Source organism: Silurus aristotelis (assembly GCF_946808225.1).
Source record: "Silurus aristotelis genome assembly, chromosome: 21".
In the NCBI taxonomy this organism is placed as follows: domain Eukaryota; kingdom Metazoa; phylum Chordata; class Actinopteri; order Siluriformes; family Siluridae; genus Silurus; species Silurus aristotelis.
The window spans coordinates 15,733,396-15,753,245 of NC_139594.1; the positions used below are offsets into that span (position 1 = coordinate 15,733,396).

At 36.5% G+C, this 19,850-nt stretch overlaps 1 protein-coding gene across 10 annotated transcripts in view; it reads right to left on the reverse strand.

The window, feature by feature from the left end:
- ppp1r9a (protein phosphatase 1, regulatory subunit 9A) overlaps positions 1 to 19,850 on the reverse strand; it is a 71,803-nt gene that overhangs the window by 47,110 nt on the left and 4,843 nt on the right. Inside the window, exons 1-3 of one of the 10 annotated variants that reach the window (XR_014530561.1) lie at positions 13,654 to 13,986; positions 13,234 to 13,453; positions 11,237 to 12,643 (exon numbers count right to left, since the gene is read on the reverse strand). Coding sequence is in view for 9 of the 10 variants with exons in the window: in XM_083523538.1 (XP_083379664.1) it covers positions 11,237 to 12,535 (1,299 nt within the window). In the remaining variant the exon portion in view is untranslated. Of the gene's footprint in view, positions 1 to 11,236; positions 12,644 to 13,233; positions 13,454 to 13,653; positions 13,987 to 19,850 lie in introns of those variants that run through there. The other 9 variants (XM_083523538.1, XM_083523542.1, XM_083523540.1 and 6 more) reach the window with 9 other exon arrangements.

Consider the following 19,850-nt stretch of genomic DNA (forward strand, 5'->3'; position numbering starts at 1 on the left):
GCTAATGACTCTCTGGTAGTTCTCTGAAGAATATGAAGCCTGGGTTTTATTTAATTAGGAGCACAGAGGCAGCTTGGAAATCTGACTGAGAATCATTTCTGTGTGGTAAAGCGAGCTCAGTACGACTGAGTGTAAGCTGAGTGTAAAGCCTGCTCATATAGCCACAGGGTCGTGGAACAATGCAGGACAGTGTGTCAGGGCAGAACACAGTATCGTTTTTTTTTATTTGTACTCACAGCAGACTGAAAACAATGCCTGTCTTTCTGAAAGGAAAAAAAGCCTGAACTTGAGGTAGAAGTGTGAGTGCTCACTCCAGATACAGCCAGCTAGGAACTTTCCTGTCCAGAACAATCACAGAGGTATCTTCTGTTACACAAGTATACTGTACAACTCGACTTTGGCTCAGTTCTGCGTTATTTATAGTAAAAAAAAAATCTTTGCCACAGGATTACAAAAAGATATTGGGAATATTAAGCAAAGGTTTTACTCATTTATCTTTTTTCCGGGCAATTCTAATGTAAAAGTTATTCATGTACTTCCTCAATGGATATATTAGAAACTCTTTTCTCACAAGCTTGAACATTGCTAATGGAAAGATAAAACCAAATTGCAGTTTCTCCAAACGCATTGATTCGTTTCAGGTTTTTGCTTCCGTTTAAATTCCCACATCGGTATCATATGGGTCATTTTCTCTATACTCACTTCTAATAGAAAAGCCTTTTATTTGAAACTCATAAGAGTCCAAGGGCAAATTTTAGGGCAATCAATAAAGATTTTAGCAAAGCACATATTTTTGCAGGGTGTATTCATGTGTTCTTCAGGTCAAGGTAATTTTAACTGGGCTATAACTACAAAGGAAATGACTGCCTGTAATGGTTAAAGATTTACCGCTAGATTGTAATAAAAGTAGTTCTGATAAACGCACAATATATGTAAGGATTACTTGGTATTCAAGAGGTGGCAATAATGTGGCACAAAAATGTGTCATTTGCATTTACAATTATTATACAAGGGTTTTTTTTAACCATATACTGAAATAAAAGTTGAGGTTGTGCATATTCTTCACGTCTTCATGGGTTTCCTCTGTATTCTTTAGTTTTACTTCAATGTAGAACGACTGGCTACACTAAATTCAGTTGTCTGAGATGACAAAAAGATAGTATGATGGACTGATGACACATTCCATCAAACTGATGATTACCAAGTTGGTCAGTTGTACAATAGATTCTCTCATCATGGCTAATGTTCCATGCAAAAACAGGTTGAGAATAAATTAAGAAAATAAAACAATGGGTTGTTTAATTTCAAATAAGAATTCAATAAATATGTTAGCTAAGTAACAAGTAATACAGTATATCTAGGTTTAATTTATCTAACAATCCTCACATCGGTTTTTGCAAGCTTTACTGATTATTATGAATGCTAATGTTGAAGGCTTGTAGCTACAGCAGACTTGTTTGCTATAATACAGTAACTTGTACCTGACACAAATTAGGTCTGAACACATTAGGTTTTCAGTCTTCCACAGGTATTAGACAGTTAGGGGCAGGACTGGATGATGCAACTGTATACAGCATATAATCTGACAGGCCTGCCACAGGTAGGATGTGCCCTGTAATGAAATGGCATCTCATCCAGGTTGAATTACTGTCATATGCTCTTACATATTCCTGTCCTGACTCTAACCAGCTTACTGTGGATGTATTGAAATGTAACAAAAATGAATGTGATTAACACAGTAATCGGTTTCTCTTAATAACAATAACATGCATTTTTGTGAAAAGACTTTTTTACACAGTTTTATTCATTTTGACATCTAAAAGTAACCTGTAAAGCAGTTTAGCTTTAAAACAAACAAAAAAAACAACTACTCTACTGATAAAATATACATTATATTGACAAACGTTTGTTGACACTTTACCAAAAAACTAATATGTGATTTTTGAACATCCCATTCCACATTTAGTCCCCATTTACTGTTATAATACCCTCCACTATTCTGAGAAGATGTTCCACCTCATATTAGAGTGTGGAGATTTGTGCTCATTCAGTCACAAGGGTGTTAGTAAAGTCAGGTACTGATGTGAGGTGAGGTGAGAAGGCCTGGGGTGCCGCCAGCATTCTAATTAATCCCCAAGGTGTTCAATAAGGTTGAGGTCTGTGCTCGATAGCAGGCCACTAAAGATCTTCCATTCCAAGTTATGTAAACCATATTTTTAGGAGCTCACTTTGTGCACAGGGCATTGTCATGTTGGAACAGGTTTTGTTGTCTAATTCAAGTGGAGGGAAAATTCATTGCATCCAAAAATATCCGGTACAATTGTCTGCCTCCATCTTTGTGAGAACAGTTCGGAGAAGAACAGAATGCGACTGGAAACGTCAGATGTCCCAATACTTTTGTCCACACAGGGTGTATATATATATATAGCATAACACATTTCACTTATGAAAAACATTTCATGGTTTTATAATAAGAGCCTTACTCTATGAATCGTTACTGTTATCACTTCTACTAAAATTTACATTCACACTAAAATTTCCTATCAAATTATAGGGCCATAGATCAGCTCATAATCCAAAGATGGCTGAAGTGCCCTCATACATCTTCTATGGAAAAATATTCTGAGCATTCATGCATCTCATCCGCTGAGCCTGAGTGACAAAATCTGTTGCAAGGGCACAAATCCGTGACTCACGAACACCTTGTACATTTCATGAACCTTCTAAAAATGGAGTATTTATAGCAGGCTGTTAGCATGCACCATGCAGGCATACTGTTAAACCAGTACGAGATGCATTTCTTCTGCAAATAAAATTCAGAGTGTTTCAGGAACATAAGAAAAATGTTCATATAGGCAAATATAAAATTTAATTTTCAGATGCGAAAATGGCAGTTAGCAGACACAGCAGTTCAGCCTCACCGAATCAGAATACACTGTAGGGCTTTTTAATGGAATTAAAGCCACCTTCTCAAGTGCTCAAGAGGATTTTACTGATGAAAAATCAGTCAGAGAACAAAACCAATGGCATTAAAGCACTTCACATCGTTCACCTGCAGTGATAAAGCACAGGAAAGACACTTATTTTGTTTAGATGATGATTCATGCAATATACGGCGATCTTTATGAGACACGAGCTGATAAATATACAAAAAAAAAATCCTCGTCAAACATGAAACTCCTATTAACTGTTTTATATTTTATATGCTTGTATATTTCTGTTTAGGGGCAATGCGAAGATAAAAACAAAATGAACTCTAGACAGGATTGTGTAATATAATGATGGAGTGTGTAATTACCGGGTCATTTTAGCACTCATTCAGTCGCTCCAAAATTTTCAAATCCACTTAATTCAATTAAGGAATCAGGATGTTACAACCAGAGCCAGCATTTTCTGATGCAACACATCGTCACACCCTTTAAATGCTGCCCAGAATAGAGAAAAAGAACTCTCAAGGACACTCGAGAGCACACGTATATGAACACGCTGCACATTCATTTGCTACATCGCTGGTAAAGGATGTTCTGTAGGTCTGGATGGGATTGGAAAACCTGATTATCCAGGACACCAAAATATAAACAAATATCTGGCAACCCAACATGAGCATCAAGTATTTCTTTATTTAATTCATGTTTAAAAATTCTGACTACAATGATTTCATGTTAGGTAGTGTTTTTCCACATCTTTCCACAATGACAAAATTAGAAATGTAAAAATAAATAAAACACAACAGGATGGAGATATACGATTGGAATCGTCCCACGGTTTTCTAGAAAAAGACAATCAGTCGTGTGGTCACTAACGTGCCTAATGACAAGCTGGACAGAGTGTTAAAACACTGCACTGCGCTTTCCTTGTCCTCTGTCTTATCTCTATTTTCATTCCTTTGCAGAAGCAGTGTCGGGTTGAAATTTTTTATGGAATATAAATCGCTATAAACTAGGTTTTACTGCATCACTGTCATTAATCAGCCATTTATAGGGGTACACATAACAATAAAACAAAACAAAAAGACATATACCATCCGTTTTCTTTCCACAGGATATAATTTATGGACATACACATCAATTAATGATATAATGATGAAATGTAATTTTGATCGATTTGCATGCAATAACTTACAAAGATGGGAATGTTTCGAGAATGTACATTTTTCATACTACAATGATTATGCGTATTTCATTCAGCACATATTAACACATGGCCTTTGCTTTGCTTTCCTATGTTTTATATATATATATAATAATAATAATGTTTGAATTTGGCTAATATCTGGTCTTTAAACTGAAATTAATCTGAAATTTAATCTGGATTTTGGATTTGGATTTCTAAATAATAAAAGTATAGCACATCTACTAATAATTATATATAAAGAAATAGTTTTTAACCGAACCAAATATGTTGAATACAATTCATCCTTAACTCTTTAGCTTTTTTAGCTTAACTCTTTAGCTTTTGGTTAAGTTTTAAGAAGACATCAATAAAACTATAATAAAAAAACAATATAAAAAAAAAAAAAAACATCGGGATACAAATGCCAACTAGTATCCAATGCACACTTTTTTTATTAATGCATCACATCGTTAAATTTTATTCCGATGCAAATCGGTGATTCTTACTTCCCTATGTTATAGAAATCAGATAGTAGGTACGCTGAAATCTCGTTAGGGGTCGTCTTATGTTGTTTCAGCAAAGCTTTGTTCAAAAATTAGTTGCTTTTGAAAAGACTTTACCTTAATATTGTACCCATTTATCCATTTTCTACACCAATAAGAAATAGTAAAAAAAAAAAAAAGAAATGCAGTTTGTTTTTTTCATTGCTGTAGGATAAATAGCCATGTGTTAAACAATACTAATAAAAATCAGTTGCATTTTAACAAACCACTTTTAAGTGTCCAGTCCTACTGGAGACAGCATTGTTTGTTGTAAGAGTGAGACCTGAGAAGATAAAACTTCCTTTATTTCACATATTTAGAATTTAACCTGTATTTTAAGAAACATTCTAAGTGAGTTAGCTATCTAATCATACACCATGACTAACTGTGAAACCACAATGATTGTAGTAAAAAATAAAATCCAATATTCTTACAAAAACTCCACTAGGAGTCTAGTCAGACTACAAACCTGCCAGGAAGCTTAAAATGAGGTACGTTTACTTTTACATTGATCGGCACAATCAATACCATTAATGGCTTCACTCAGACACGAGGCTCAGGAACACTGGAATAAACAGGTGATAATCTTTAGAAAGATAGAGCTACATGATATGTGCTTTATAGCTCCATAAACCTGCATTAAAAAAATACAATTCAACAGTCTTCAGGAATCATTAAGGGCACTTTGGATGTCTTGATAATGTAACGTGAATAAAGTGAGACATTTTCTTGACAGAAGACTTAATGTGGAATGTGTTTTGAGGGATGTCATGACAACTGAATTTTGTAGCTCGGCCTCTTTACTAAAAGCTGCATGGAAAACACAGCATTAAACGGTGCCTGTACATGGCACAATATTTAAGCGAGTCTTTTAGATTTTTGGAAAGGCTTCTCTCTCTCAAGGTCACAAACCTTAAACAAAAATTGTTGTTTTTAGGTAAAGGTGGCTTTTACTTGTCACATATACATTTCAGCACAGTGAAAAAAGTTCTCACATATCCTAGCAAGGAATGTTATGAAGCTGGGGTCAGAGTGAGGATGGGCAATGATACAGCACCCCTGTAAAGGGCCTAGAGTGGGAATACTGGGGGTTGAACCCCCGACCTTCCGATCAGTAACCCAGAGACTTAACAACTGAACAACCACTGCATAAGGTAGTAACATAACCCAGCTTGTCAGGAAGCTGGGCTCAGAGCACAGGGTCAGCCATGGTTCGGCAACCATGCAGCAGATAAAGCTAAGTGCCTTGCTCAAGGGCCCAACAGTGGCAGCTTAGTGGTTCTGAGACTTGATCCCCCTTATGATTTGTAACCCAGAGCCTTAACCACTGAACCACCACTGCCGTAGGACTACACAACACCAACATAAGCATTGTAGGATATCTGACATATACAAAAGCAATTACTTTAGTAATATTTCTTTAGGCATCAGGTATAATATAGGTTACGTTCATCCCTATAGATGACATCACATCCGAGCAAATTGACACACTTTTGCTGACAGCAGGCGCGTGCCATGACAACTGATTTCCAGCTCAGCTTCAACGTGAAAAGACATGGGTTGACGTTTCACATTATTACCGGTTATTTAAAGCACGCAAAATTGCACTGAGCTTTAAAGTCGGCTGTCATAACGTTCAAGTCATACAACTGTCTAAAAGTCAACAGAAATGACGAAAAAAGACTTTATAAATCCGACTAAATGCTTATAACTTCAGCGGATTGCGAGTCGCTCATTCCACCTGTGGTTTTGTGTAGTGAATGTTGCTACAATATACTATATTATAGTATAGTATATCGGATCATAATAGTTAATTGGGAACATTTATATAACATGTATAAAACTCATTGATCTCTTTTGCAAGATACTTATAATACTATTAATACTTGTGACCATGCACTGCCCAGTAGATTAATAGCTCAGTGTACTAGCAGTACAGAACATATTATGGGGAAGTGGTAGCTCAGTGGTTAAGATGTTGGACTTTGGCTCCGACCAGCTGCCACTGCTAGACCCTTAAGTAAGGACCACAACTCAACTTCTCAGCATATAAAAAGAAGTTGCTCTTGATAAGGTTGTCTGTTAAAATATGTACACTCAGCAGGAGTACATTCACTTTCTTTCTATAGAATTCTTTATTTCTCTGTATTTCATTAGAACCACCAAAAATGGGAGTTGAGAGGAACCGAAAAATGTCAGTCCATGTAAGTGTCTTGGGGAAAGTCAAGGGGGAACCCCTACAGTCTACTGTACTGTATACGGCCGAAATGACACTTGACCTGGCTTGATCACACAGGATTTATTTCAATGAATAGCCAAGCATGTGGATATTTCCCTGTCCAGGCTCCTAGCAAACTGAATAAATTTACAAAAGTCTCAATTCATGTGTCACTTGTCCAGCCATCGCTTTGTCGATTAGTGCTGTCTGTGTTGCTGAAACTGCATCCTATTTAACGCCCGTAAGAAGGAAATGACAAAAGTCGCTTTGTCACTTGTTAGTGTGAATATACTGTTGTGCTGTGCAGGGTTTCTAATGCTTCACCAGGAACACCGGCCTTAAGCGAAGTGTTAGTAAATATCGTAAGTCATCCCTGTCCTATAATGTATCGCAAGTCAGTGGTGACCTTCTTTCAAAGTTATTTAGAAGGTAGATTAAAAAAACCTTTAGTAAGCCGTAGAAAAACCACTTAGAGAGCCAGTGAGGAAAGCAGGACAGAGTTTCAGATAGAAGTGGACAATAACTCAGATAAATTAGAGGGCCCCAGGACAGCCAGCTTCTTCTAAGATTCGAAGCCCTTCTTAGCTGATATAAGGCATCGCTGCCAAACATTGGCCTAAAGCATACAAAAAAAGAGAAGACTGGAAAATAAGTAAAGAATATTCTTAAAGAAATCAGTAGTACACTAATGTCTCACTAGGGCTCATCTCATGTTCCTTTAGTGAGATGTTGCTTGAGGTCACAACAATTAGAGCTAGCATGCGCTAGAGCTTTGTTAAAAAAAAAAAATGTGTATTTCAAAAACTTTACTTTAATATTGTACCAATTTATCAATTTTCTATTTTGCTAGGAAATGATACAAGAAAAAGAAATGTGTCATCTGTTTGTTTTGTTTTTTTGCATTGCTGTTAGAAGAAATAATCTGTCATGTGCTAAATAAGTCTGATAAGAGTGGTTGCATTTTAACAAACCACTTTAAAGTGTGGTACTGGAGACAGAGCATTGTTTGTTCTACAGTAAGTATGAGACCTGACAGAGTCTAATATTGCATTTGATTAATGAGCACTTTTTGTCTGATGAACTAAGGAAGGCCAAGGGCCATTCAACAATTCAGCCTGGTCAAATGTTAACCCAGCCTACACAATGCCAATTTTCAGAAAGCCGACACTCTCTATTTACTCTCTCTACTACTCTGTTTATAAAAAGACAATTGCGTTTCAATAGCCTAAAGGCTATAAATAAATTAAAAAAAGTGGTAGGAGAAAACAGATCCGTTAAAAAGCACAGAGCAGTACCGGTTTCACATTTATACCACCGAGAATGCTTAGCCAATTTATAAATAGAATACAAAATACAAATCCTACATTTTGTGTCTTGACATTTTAGCTTTTAATACTCTAATCAACATGAGCATGGAAAAATATGGATGCTTTATGCAAATGTATGTTTACTTTTAGTGAAACCAAACTCAACATAGAGAATGAAGACAAAATCTTCTTGTAAATTATTGTATATTCTTAAAAAAAAAAAAAAAAAAAAAAAAAGAATTACGTAAATCATCAGGACACCAAATAGAACTTGCTATGTTTCCACACGGTTTTAATTGTGTGCTGCACGGAGAATTTTGGTGCTTGATTTAAAACATCAGTAAAACAAATTTTAAGTGATTAAATTTAAGAAAAATGTATGTGTGAGTAAAGTAGGAACAATGTAAATAAATGTGTGTTGCGTTGAAAGGTTTGATTTCGCCTCTTTTATATTTATTAATATTTTAAAATGCGCGTTAATAAAAATTTGTGCTGCTAAAATTCTTTTGTGTTAATACGTTATTAACTCTTCAATTTTAACAGGCGTTTTTGTGATCTATCGTTGTATGATATGAAATTATTATAATGAGTATAATTATTTTTATTCATAATAACCAGTTGCTATTGTTATAGCAATTTATATAAAAAATAAGACAAATATGGTAAAAAGCAAAGAATAAGTAGAAGCTCCAGTTTGATTCAACTGCATTATTACAGAACATTACATAAAATTTGTATACAATTATAAAAGCCTGATATATACGCAGCTAATCTTAACATAAAGAATACTACAGTACAAAGCATTGTGTTATAGGTAATATATATAACTATTCATTTTTAATAATAGTAACTATTAAATGTATTGTATAATAATGCATGATGTAATGTAATAATAAGTCTTATTAAATTAGTCTTAAAATCCACTTCTACTGCTTTATACTAATAAGACTAATCCTGACCAGAGAAATGTTTCCATTTTTCTTATTTCTGTCTGTACACCATCTTGCTTATTGTAAATGGTGTCCAAAAGGCATGAAATATCATAGTTAATCAATAGTGCAAACAGAATAACCATAAACTGCAGTTTTATTGCCTGTTCTCTAAATTACTAAATCAAAGGTCATTGATCTGATGGTGGAGTGCAAATGGTCCATAAGATTTTAATTGACTGTGTAATATTGATTATTAAGGTTTTTCTAGAATTATCTTTTAGACTATTTTCAGACAGGCACTATTAACAAAAAAAAAACCCCATCATTTTAGCTCCTGGAATGATGTAGGACTTTTCAACCTCCAGCAATTTTCTAAACAGAAGCAAACAAACCTCTGTGCTTCCCGTTAGAACAACACGAAATCACACACAGTTCATTCCTACGAGATTAGGCTTGAATCATTTCACACAAAAGTGAAATGAACACAAGAGACCATGGAAGAACACAGCGAGAAACTGAGCCAAAAAATCGGGCTGTGAGGGCAGCAGCTGTTTTTGTGCGCATCTCCCAACAGACACGAACGGCCGTCCAAATGCCAGTGTAAGACACCGCATGCTCATTAACTTAAATTACTCTGCATTGATTAGGCAAGATGAGGACCCAGAACTCAGCCAAAGACAAAATTGCCATTTCTATACATTCAGAGCTTGTGCATAAATAAGACACGGTGGATAATGTGTACGAAATGAAACACAAAGGAGGCGGGGTGATGCGTCCTGATGAGATGCAGAGTTTCTGTTATTACCAGGAAGTTAATTATTTTTCAGTAGTACCACAAGGTGTTTCATGCCTCTTAACCATGTTTGGCTCTCTCTCTTGAACATAATTAGACATAAAACAGCAGTTATGTTACCAAAGAACCATAAAAAAAAAAAACATGCTGAACACAATTCCATGACATCACAACTTCAATGAACATCTAGTCAGAAATCTACACAATACCAATAGTATACAGTGCAACCTCGAAACTCACGGGGGTTACGTTCTATGACCCTCGCGAGTAACAAAAAAAGGCGAGGTTTTGACTCACTTTTTGATGGTTCCTTTTTCAAGGGGAATTGTACATGTACTGTAAACTCAACAAAAATTGTGAATTTCTTGTCATAAATGAATAATTATTTACTACTTTAAATGAATAATACAATGATAAAAAAGTTTTTCAAACATTTTAATGTTATTTATTAGTACAAACTCTGTTTTGAAATATTACTCCGAACTTTCAAGCCACTCGCGGCTTCTCGACAACTATCCGATTTTTCTTGTTTGGTATAAATTTCAGTTTAATTTATTTTTATATACATTATATTAACAATGGACATTGTCTCAAAGCAGGTTTACACAGATAAAGCGGTAATTAAAGAATTGTAAGTTTGTTCCAAATAAGCGAACCAGTGGCGACTGTGGCAAGGAAAAACTCCCTGAGATGGCATGAGGAAGAAACCTTAAGAAGAACCAGACTCCAAAGGAAACCGGTCCTCATCCAGATGGTACCGAATGTACAAAGTTATTTCTAATTCATTCAAATGAGTACATGTATACTGTATGAACCTCTGATTTGGATTACCGACACTAATGTCATAGTTGCTGTTGTAGAAACCTAATCATCATCTCCTGACAGATCAAATTCACGAATAAAACTGCGATACTTGAAAACGTTCACTGTACAATAAAGTATTCGGTTTCAGAGATGTTACGCTTAAAAAGCACAAACAAATCAGGATGACATCATGCTAGTCATTTGCATGGCTCCAACTGCAGTTTTTCAAAGGTTAAACTTCAGACATTTCTTCCCCCAGAATGTAAAATTTTAAACTAAACTAAAAACTAAGCGAATGTTATAAAAGCTCATTTGAATATACAATAAGTTACATGGTTTAGTGAGCAATAATTGATTCATAAAAAGCTCTAAAGCCGGACTAAAGCCATCAGATTGGTTGGTAACTACTATTCAATGAATAGATTACAATGATAATATGAATTGCTCGTATCTCCTTTAAGTAATTCATTCTCTTTAAATGTGTGTTTAATAAAACCATAGTAACAATTGCACGTGGAAGAACGTACCGTTATTGCGGCAGTGCTGAATCGAATTTTCCGCTTTGGAGGAATATCTTCCTTCTCCTCCTCCGGAAGACCAGGAACCTCAGTGATCTCTGATCCAGGATCATAGCAAACATCTTCATCCCCATACAAATCATCATCCACATCGGTGCAGCTCTCTTCCCAGCCCTCGTAGCAGGCATCTCCGTCAGCATTGAAAATAACCCTCTCATTGCCACAGTATTCCTCGTTGGGCTCCACCGTGTTATACGCAGCTATCCGGCTGGAATCATCTTTAGGCTCCTCAATATCCTTGATATCTGCTGCTAAGTCAGATGTATCCTTTTGTGGTTGGTCGCACAATGTTGTGGCACTGACTTCAGGAGTGTTTGTGTAAACTTCAGCCCCATCTTCATCTTGCTTGTGCTCACTAGATCCATCTATACTCTTGCTGGTTCCTACATCCCCATGTTCTGCCACAGTTCTCTCCTGGGCCTTATTCTCCTCAACAGCCTTTGCCTGCTCAGATAAAGGACTGGGACTGAGAAGATCTTCTGAGGAGGACGAAACCGGAAGAGTGTTCTTACTCCCAACAACACGTGTCCTAGACCCACCTAGTGATGGAGACTGACGAAGGCTGGCGTCATCTTCGCTGGCGTCCCCGTGTCTTAGTGAGCCGTCTGGGGAATAAAGAGCGCGTCCGCCTCGTCGGATAGTGGAACCCGGTCCTTGATGGTCTAAATTCTCAAACACAGCACTAAGCTGGCTGACTGTTGGTGAAGACGCCTCTGTTCGTGAGCAAAGACTGTCTAAGGAGTCTGTGCTGCCCCTGTTGGATCGTGCTCCTCTCCAATCGTCCAAATGCTCATGAGAACCCCTCTTGTCTCTGCCGTAGGAGTACACAGGAGACTGTGATGTATCTCTGGAGCTCTGCTCGAACAGCTTCCTTGTCTCTGAGAACTTTGAGGTACTGGTTTTTTCTCCCTGCTGGAGTTTAATCACTGATCCATCCGTCCGATTAATGAAATTTGTCGGCTTGGTAAGTTTCTGCGGAGATGTTTCTTCTCTACCTCGAGGCTTTCCAGAACTGATATTGTCTGTGCCCATCTGCATAAACATGTCCTTGATTCGGCTGACATGCGCCCCGTACTGCCGGCCCCGGGGTTGTCGGATCCGCTCCGGATCTTTGCTCTTGTTGTCGCCATCCTGTCTTGGCTGGTCAAAGGCCTTCTTGAGAGCCTGAAACTCTGCCCTGTAGGCATTCCTGTGTGGAGAGGCACTCCTCAGGGTGGTCCTCTCAGAGGAAGCCTCCGTCTTCAGCATCTTTGCCTCGACGACGGAGGAGATATTGGCTTTCAGAGGTGGAGAAGCATCACTCACAGTCAATTTGGCGATTCAGTATTACATTCTGTTGTGCAGCCTCAGAGTATCCTAGAGTGAAAAAAAAGGACATTAGACTGAAGTAGTTAAACTGTCATGCTAATTCGGATGTTTCCTTGCAAACAGCACTGCTGTATCATTTCTGTGAGGGTAGGGCCACCACTTTTTTTCCCCAAAAGAACTTGGTGCAGCATAATTCACTGAGTGCACACTAATGAAATAGAGCTCAAAAACGAAACGGCCTTTGCGGTTCTTTACAACAGCAAACGCCACGATCGCAAATTGTTCAACATAACGACAAGGACAAACCCATAACACAGAGGCACGTCTTGCCAAAAAAACAGAAGCTGTGCAACTGTCCACCGCCCCAGACCATCCATCAAGAGGGTGAATTGCCACGAGGGACTATGAACTGCGCACAGGGAGGTATATTTATCTGAATTACTGCTGTGTGAATTAGAAACAAACTAGGCCCCTGTGAACATCAAGATAGGGACAAAAATCACTTTTAGGCATCATTTGGCTTTATAAAGTTTCAGGAAATTGCTCTAGGATTAAACAAGATCTGGAAAATCTTACATAGGTTTTAAATGAGAAAACCAAAAATCCATGATCTGTTGATGCAAAGCAAAACATCTCACCCAGGCAGAAATGTTCATCATGAAGAACAGGAAGGAGGGGTGAACAGGAAATCACAGTGGTTTGAAATGTCTTCTTGTACAAAAATCTACCCTTTCACACGTTCTGAAAGTCCAAAAAGACGGGTGTATACACCAAACTGCGACACTTGTACAGAGACAGGGACTGGGGTCCTGTAGACTCACTCCAGTGAGACGCTGACATCTGCCTCCAACATCCACCCTTTCCATCAACAAACACGTTTTGCATGCACACAAATAAGGCGTGCATGAACACACACACACACACACACACACACACACACACACACGTTTTTTGGGGTAGAAAGAACAGGAAATCGAATCGAAAAGAAAGCAGAACTAACTAATACTCAACTCCTGTGCTGTTGCTGCTACAATGTTCACAACAAAAGGCTGACTTACATCCTCTAGATCAAAACTGATGCTCTATCAGATGGAGATCAGATGAAGATCAGATGGAGATCAGACGGAGCTCCTCCTCCAAGAAACTAATCGATGCTTGGCTAGATATTCCTACACAGTAAACCTTTTTAGGGCTGAATTCCCTTACAATACACCTTCAGCATACCGTTAAACGCCTTGACACCAGACCCGGGCGCGCGCACGCACACACACACACACACACACACCACTAAGCAACGCCATTGCAGAATACGTGCTCTTGCGGACATTCTCGCTCATCATTAAAGGGGGAGGACAAAAAATAAAACCAGCGTTTGTTATCACTACAACAGCTTGAACATCACATTTTAGCATGAAATAAAGAATCTTTAGGATTTTCTATACGATATAACCACGATCTGTAGTGTGGCTTTCGTTTTGTTGACGTAGGGAGTGTCCATGTGACAGGTGCACCACCTTATTTACCAAGAGAATGGTTCGTTCCAATAATCGGCTTGCGGTGAAGGGAAGTGGGGGTCCGCCAAACCGCAGTGTGGCAAGCAAAACAACACAACCGTTTTTAAACATATATGGCGCAATAATATTATTATGATATCAGAAAAACACTGAGCTGGGAGACTGAAGCGTGTTTGGGATGTTTGGGTATTAAAGATGATGGGCATTTTGGTATTTGAGGGACTTCAGGGTATTAAAGGTGATGGGCATTTTGTATATTTGGGACTTTGAGGCATTAAAGGTGCTGTTTATAATATCTTATTTTAGCAATCTATTATTTGTGCTCATACTAACATGCAAAAACATGATTTCTAGCTCTGATGTGGCTTCAGGACATGTTTTGAAGACAAGTTTTTTGTCATTGCTGTAGAACATCACATCCTGTTTCACTGCTTTGTTTGTCAGATTTGTTGACTAATTGCTATAAAAAATAATTTTTGGTGTATTCAAGTTAGTCTGAAGATGATGTATGCATTTGTTTTGTTTTTGTTTTTAATTAAAAATATGTTTAGGAGGTTTTACAAGAACTAATTTTCTCCTTGGGAATTCAGATTTTAATGTTCAAAATGTTCAACCATAAGCACAAATCCAAATGAACCCCAAAATGGACCTGATGGTGGCACCAGAGCATGGCATAACCTGGCCCATAATTGGTTAAATTGTTCCTTAGCCGCTCCCGAAGTTTCACAATTTTCACGAGATGGTTCTACCATAAATTGGCTACCATAAATAGTCTTACAAGTAGAAGAAGAAGAAGAAGAAGATGATCAAGAAGAACCTTCAGTGCTTGGCCATTTAATAATAAGGCAAGCTAGTACAGAATTACCAGCTCACAGCTTCAAGGTAACTGGTTTGATCCAAAGATCAGGTTACAAATTGTTGCCTTTCCACATGGGTTTTCTTCTAAGTTCTCCATTTTTCTTCCAATCTCCAAACAATATTATATACCCATAAGTAGACTAGCTACAATACATTGCCCCTAGATTTGCAGCATGTATGTTGTGCCCTGTAATGTTTTAGACTCAGGGTGCATTTCCACCTCGCACTCAGTGTTTCTGGAATAGACTCCAGATCCACCACCCTGACCAAGAAGAGGAAAAATGGCATAATACCGACTGCAGCTTTTATTACTGCAAACACACTATAAATACTATTACACCCCTCACACTTTGTGATATTAATGTATTTGTTACAGCTAATAGAAGAGGATGTACATATTTTATCAGGCACTCTTTCAATCTGAAAGGTACTTTGTCTAGTATGGTCAGACCATTTAATCCTGTAAGGTCTATAGGTGAAATATCTGAATACAGTGAACTGCTGGAACTGAAAAGCTGCCTGAAGCCTGTGAGGCTGACTACCATGTGACAGAATTGGAGTGAATAATAAATAGGAGCTGTAACAGAATGTTTTTAGTAGACATCTGAAGAAAATAGGAAAACAAGGAAAACACTGTGTGAATTCCCTTATGAGGCTCTACCAAGAACAACTTAAGCTGTTCTGATTACAGCAATTTGAGTTCCAACAGGTTTGCCTGAAAGGGCTGGAGATCTGTTGATCAGAACTGCGCTGTTCAAATGCATATATGTGTTTGCAAATAAAATGATATCTAATGGACATGGCTCTGATACATGGAACATAAACGTACAGTATTACATATTTCTGTCCTACTCCCACTGACACAGAAGGATGTTGCCTAGCAACCTAAAAATAATTTTTGTGTCTGTCTCTATATGTCAGTTGTCCTCTTTTTTTCTGTATAGTATGCAATTTTATGTTTCAAAAATTCATACAGTGCATCTTGGAAGTATTCACAGCGCTTTACTTTTTCCACATTTTGTTATGTTACAGACTTATTTCAAAGTTTTATCCATTTTATCCATGCTCTTATTTTTTTTCCCATAAAATAAGTGCCAAAATTAGGCTTCACACTGACTTATATGTTCTAAAAATATATTAGCAGTATTTATTAACTACTATAAAATTGATAGGGGAAAAAGGTTGTATTTACTGTATAACGTCATGAAATGTAAAATTTGACTCAGGTCCTATGGGAGTTTAGGGGGCTTATGACTCAGTAAATGAGTCAGACAAGGAAAGAGCTCATTTAAAATTCGAAATAGCTTGACTTAATTGTGTGTAATGAAACAAAAAAAGCCCAAATTAACAGACTTATGGTTGGATAAAATACCATATCTGATTAGGGAGTTTATCAATCATCAGAAAATGGTGCTAACAATAAATCGGACCCTAACGAAGACATTTAAACAAAAATGCAATGTAGCTGTAAGACCTAATAATTACAAACAGATGTAATGTCTGTAAGTTTAATGCAGGCTTGGATCACATAGATGTATGTATTTTCTAGCTGTGCAGGAATTTGTGCAAAGAGAAATTTGCCTGACCATCTGTCTGCCCAGTCTCAATGCAGGGGGTTGAATATATTCTGAAAGACCTATTCTTATTGTCCGCATTAGATTTAAAAGTCTATGATGGGATATGGACCTAAGATTTATCGCAGAATTGAGCAGACCTTCCACTTACTGTGACTTTCAAATGAATTCTTCTTTTTCTGCATCTTTCTTTAATTAATGTTATTATGATTATTGTTGCTATTATTATTCTTAGTTCTTTATGTAGTAGTAGTATTTTGATTATACAGTACTATGACTGAGTTGCATAATGTACTGAATTACAACTAAAGTGTAGGAATATTATACATTTCATTACAATAACACGTTTATTGTCATTTATATGACCGGGTTAATAACCCAGCCATTAGGCTTGCACAAGCCAGTGCACTCTTAGTGCCGGCCCTAAGCCCGGATAACTGAGGAGGGTTGCATTAGGAAGGGCATCCAGCGTAAAACATGCGCCATTAAAAATTAGTTTATTAGACAAACCACGAATGTAGGACGTTTTGGAGACAAAGTGAGAGAGGCACGATTGAGATGGTTTTGACATGTGCAGAGGAGGAACCTGGAGTGTATCGGTAGGAGAATGCTTAGGATCGAACCACCAGGAAGGAGGAAAAGAGAAAGACCATGGAGGAGGTTTTTGGATGTGATGAGGGAAGACATGGAGGTAGTTGGTGACAGGTGATCCACTATGGCATCCCTTAACAGGAGCAGCAGAAAGAAGAAGATATGATCGGTTTAATATGTGACGTATAGGTGGTGTATATATAAGGTATAATGGATGTATATGTAATGCGAAAGTGATGCACAAGGTGTAATTGACGTATGAGTGGAATATAAGTGAATAAATGGCATATAAGTGAAGGATAAGTGGTTTATACAAACTCTATAATTGAAGGATAATTTGTGTTATAAATGATATATAAGACATAAGTGATAGTATATACAGGTAAGTGTAAGAAAGTGAAAGTTATGTAGATATGGAGTATAATTGACCTTATATTTGTATAAGGTATAACTGAAGCATAATGTATAAGTGGTGTATAAGTGAAGTATAAGTAAAGTATTGTATTACAAGGTGGATGTCCTGCTTCATTAATAAACAAGCTTCAGTTAGTCCAGAGTGCAGCAGCCAGAGTTCTCACATGGTCAAGAAAATATGACCATATAACCCCAATCTTATCGTCCCTACACTGGCAAACTATTCCTACTTACTTATAAAATACTAAATGGTTTGGCTTCCATGTATCTATCCAGTCTTCCAACACGCTACAATCAGTCATGCTCCTTGAGATCTCAAAACTCTGGACTTCTAGTAGTTCCTAGAATAGCAAAGTAAATGTGGTAGAACATTCTCACATTCAGCCTTCCTGACTCATAATCTTATATTCTGGTGCTCATGTTAGTTTTTACTCTCTGGTGTTTTGTGTTGTTTTAAAGATTTATAATCATAATCTTGATATCACCCAAATGAGGCTGGGTTCCTGTAAATTCTGTATAGCTGCTTTAAGACAATGTCAGTTGTGAAATGCCCTATAGAAATAAACTTGACATGACATTAGGTATAAATGAAGTGTAATGTATAAGTGTATAAAGGATGTGTTTTGTAAAATGTTTAAATAATCTATAATGGAAAATTAGTTTACATGTGGAGTAGAAGGGATGTATAAGTGATGTATAATGTATAAGTGGTGAATAAATGATAAATAATCTATAAGGGATACATAATGTATAAGTGATATATGAATGATATATAATGTATAAGAGATGTATAATGTGTGATATATGAATAATAAATAATGTATAAGAGATGTATAATGTGTGATATATGAATGATATATAATGTATAAGAGATGTATAATGTGTGATATATGAATGATATATAATGTATAAGATATGTATAATGTGTGATATATGAATGATAAATAATGTAAAGAGATGTATAATGTATTAGAGGTGTATATGTGGAATATGAATGATAAATGATGTATAAGAGATGTATAATGTATGTGATATAAGAATGATAAATAATATATAAGTGATGTATAACATATATATGATGTAAGATGTATAAGTGGTATATGAATGATAAATAATGTATAAGAGATGTATAATGTATTAGAGGTGTATATGTGATATAAGAATGATAAATAATATATAAGTGATGTATAACGTATATATGATGTAAGATGTATAAGTGGTATATGAATGATAAATAATGTATAAGAGATGTATAATGTATAAGTGGTGTATATGTGAAGTATAAGTTATGTATAATGTACAAGTGGTGTATAAGTGATGTATAATGTATATGTGATGTATAATGTATAAGTGATGTATATGTGGAGTGTGAGTGACGTATAATGTATAAGTGGTGTATAAACTATAAGTGAAGTATAGGGTATAGGTGATGTATAAAAGGTGTGTAAGTAATGAATAAGTGATGTAGATGTGGAGTGTGAGTGATGTATCATGTATAAGTGGTGTATAAACTATAAGTGAAGTATAGGGTATAAGTGATGTATAAAAGGTGTGTAAGTAATGAATAAGTGATGTATATGTGGAGTGTGAGTGATGTATCATGTATAAGTGGTGTATAAACTATAAGTGAAGTATAGGGTATAGGTGATGTATAAAAGGTGTGTAAGTAATGAATAAGTGATGTATATGTGGAGTGTGAGTGATGTATAATGTATAAGTGGTGTATAAACTATAAGTGAAGTATAGGGTATAGGTGATGTATAAAAGGTGTGTAAGTAATGAATAAGTGATGTATATGTGGAGTGTGAGTGACGTATAATGTATAAGTGGTGTATAAACTATAAGTGAAGTATAGGGTATAGGTGATGTATAAAAGGTGTGTAAGTAATGAATAAGTGATGTAGATGTGGAGTGTGAGTGATGTATCATGTATAAGTGGTGTATAAACTATAAGTGAAGTATAGGGTATAGGTGATTTATAAAAGGTGTGTAAGTAATGAATAAGTGATGTAGATGTGGAGTGTGAGTGATGTATCATGTATAAGTGGTGTATAAACTATAAGTGAAGTATAGGGTATAAGTGATGTATAAAAGGTGTGTAAGTAATGAATAAGTGATGTATATGTGGAGTGTGAGTGATGTATCATGTATAAGTGGTGTATAAACTATAAGTGAAGTATAGGGTATAGGTGATTTATAAAAGGTGTGTAAGTAATGAATAAGTGATGTAGATGTGGAGTGTGAGTGATGTATCATGTATAAGTGGTGTATAAACTATAAGTGAAGTATAGGGTATAGGTGATT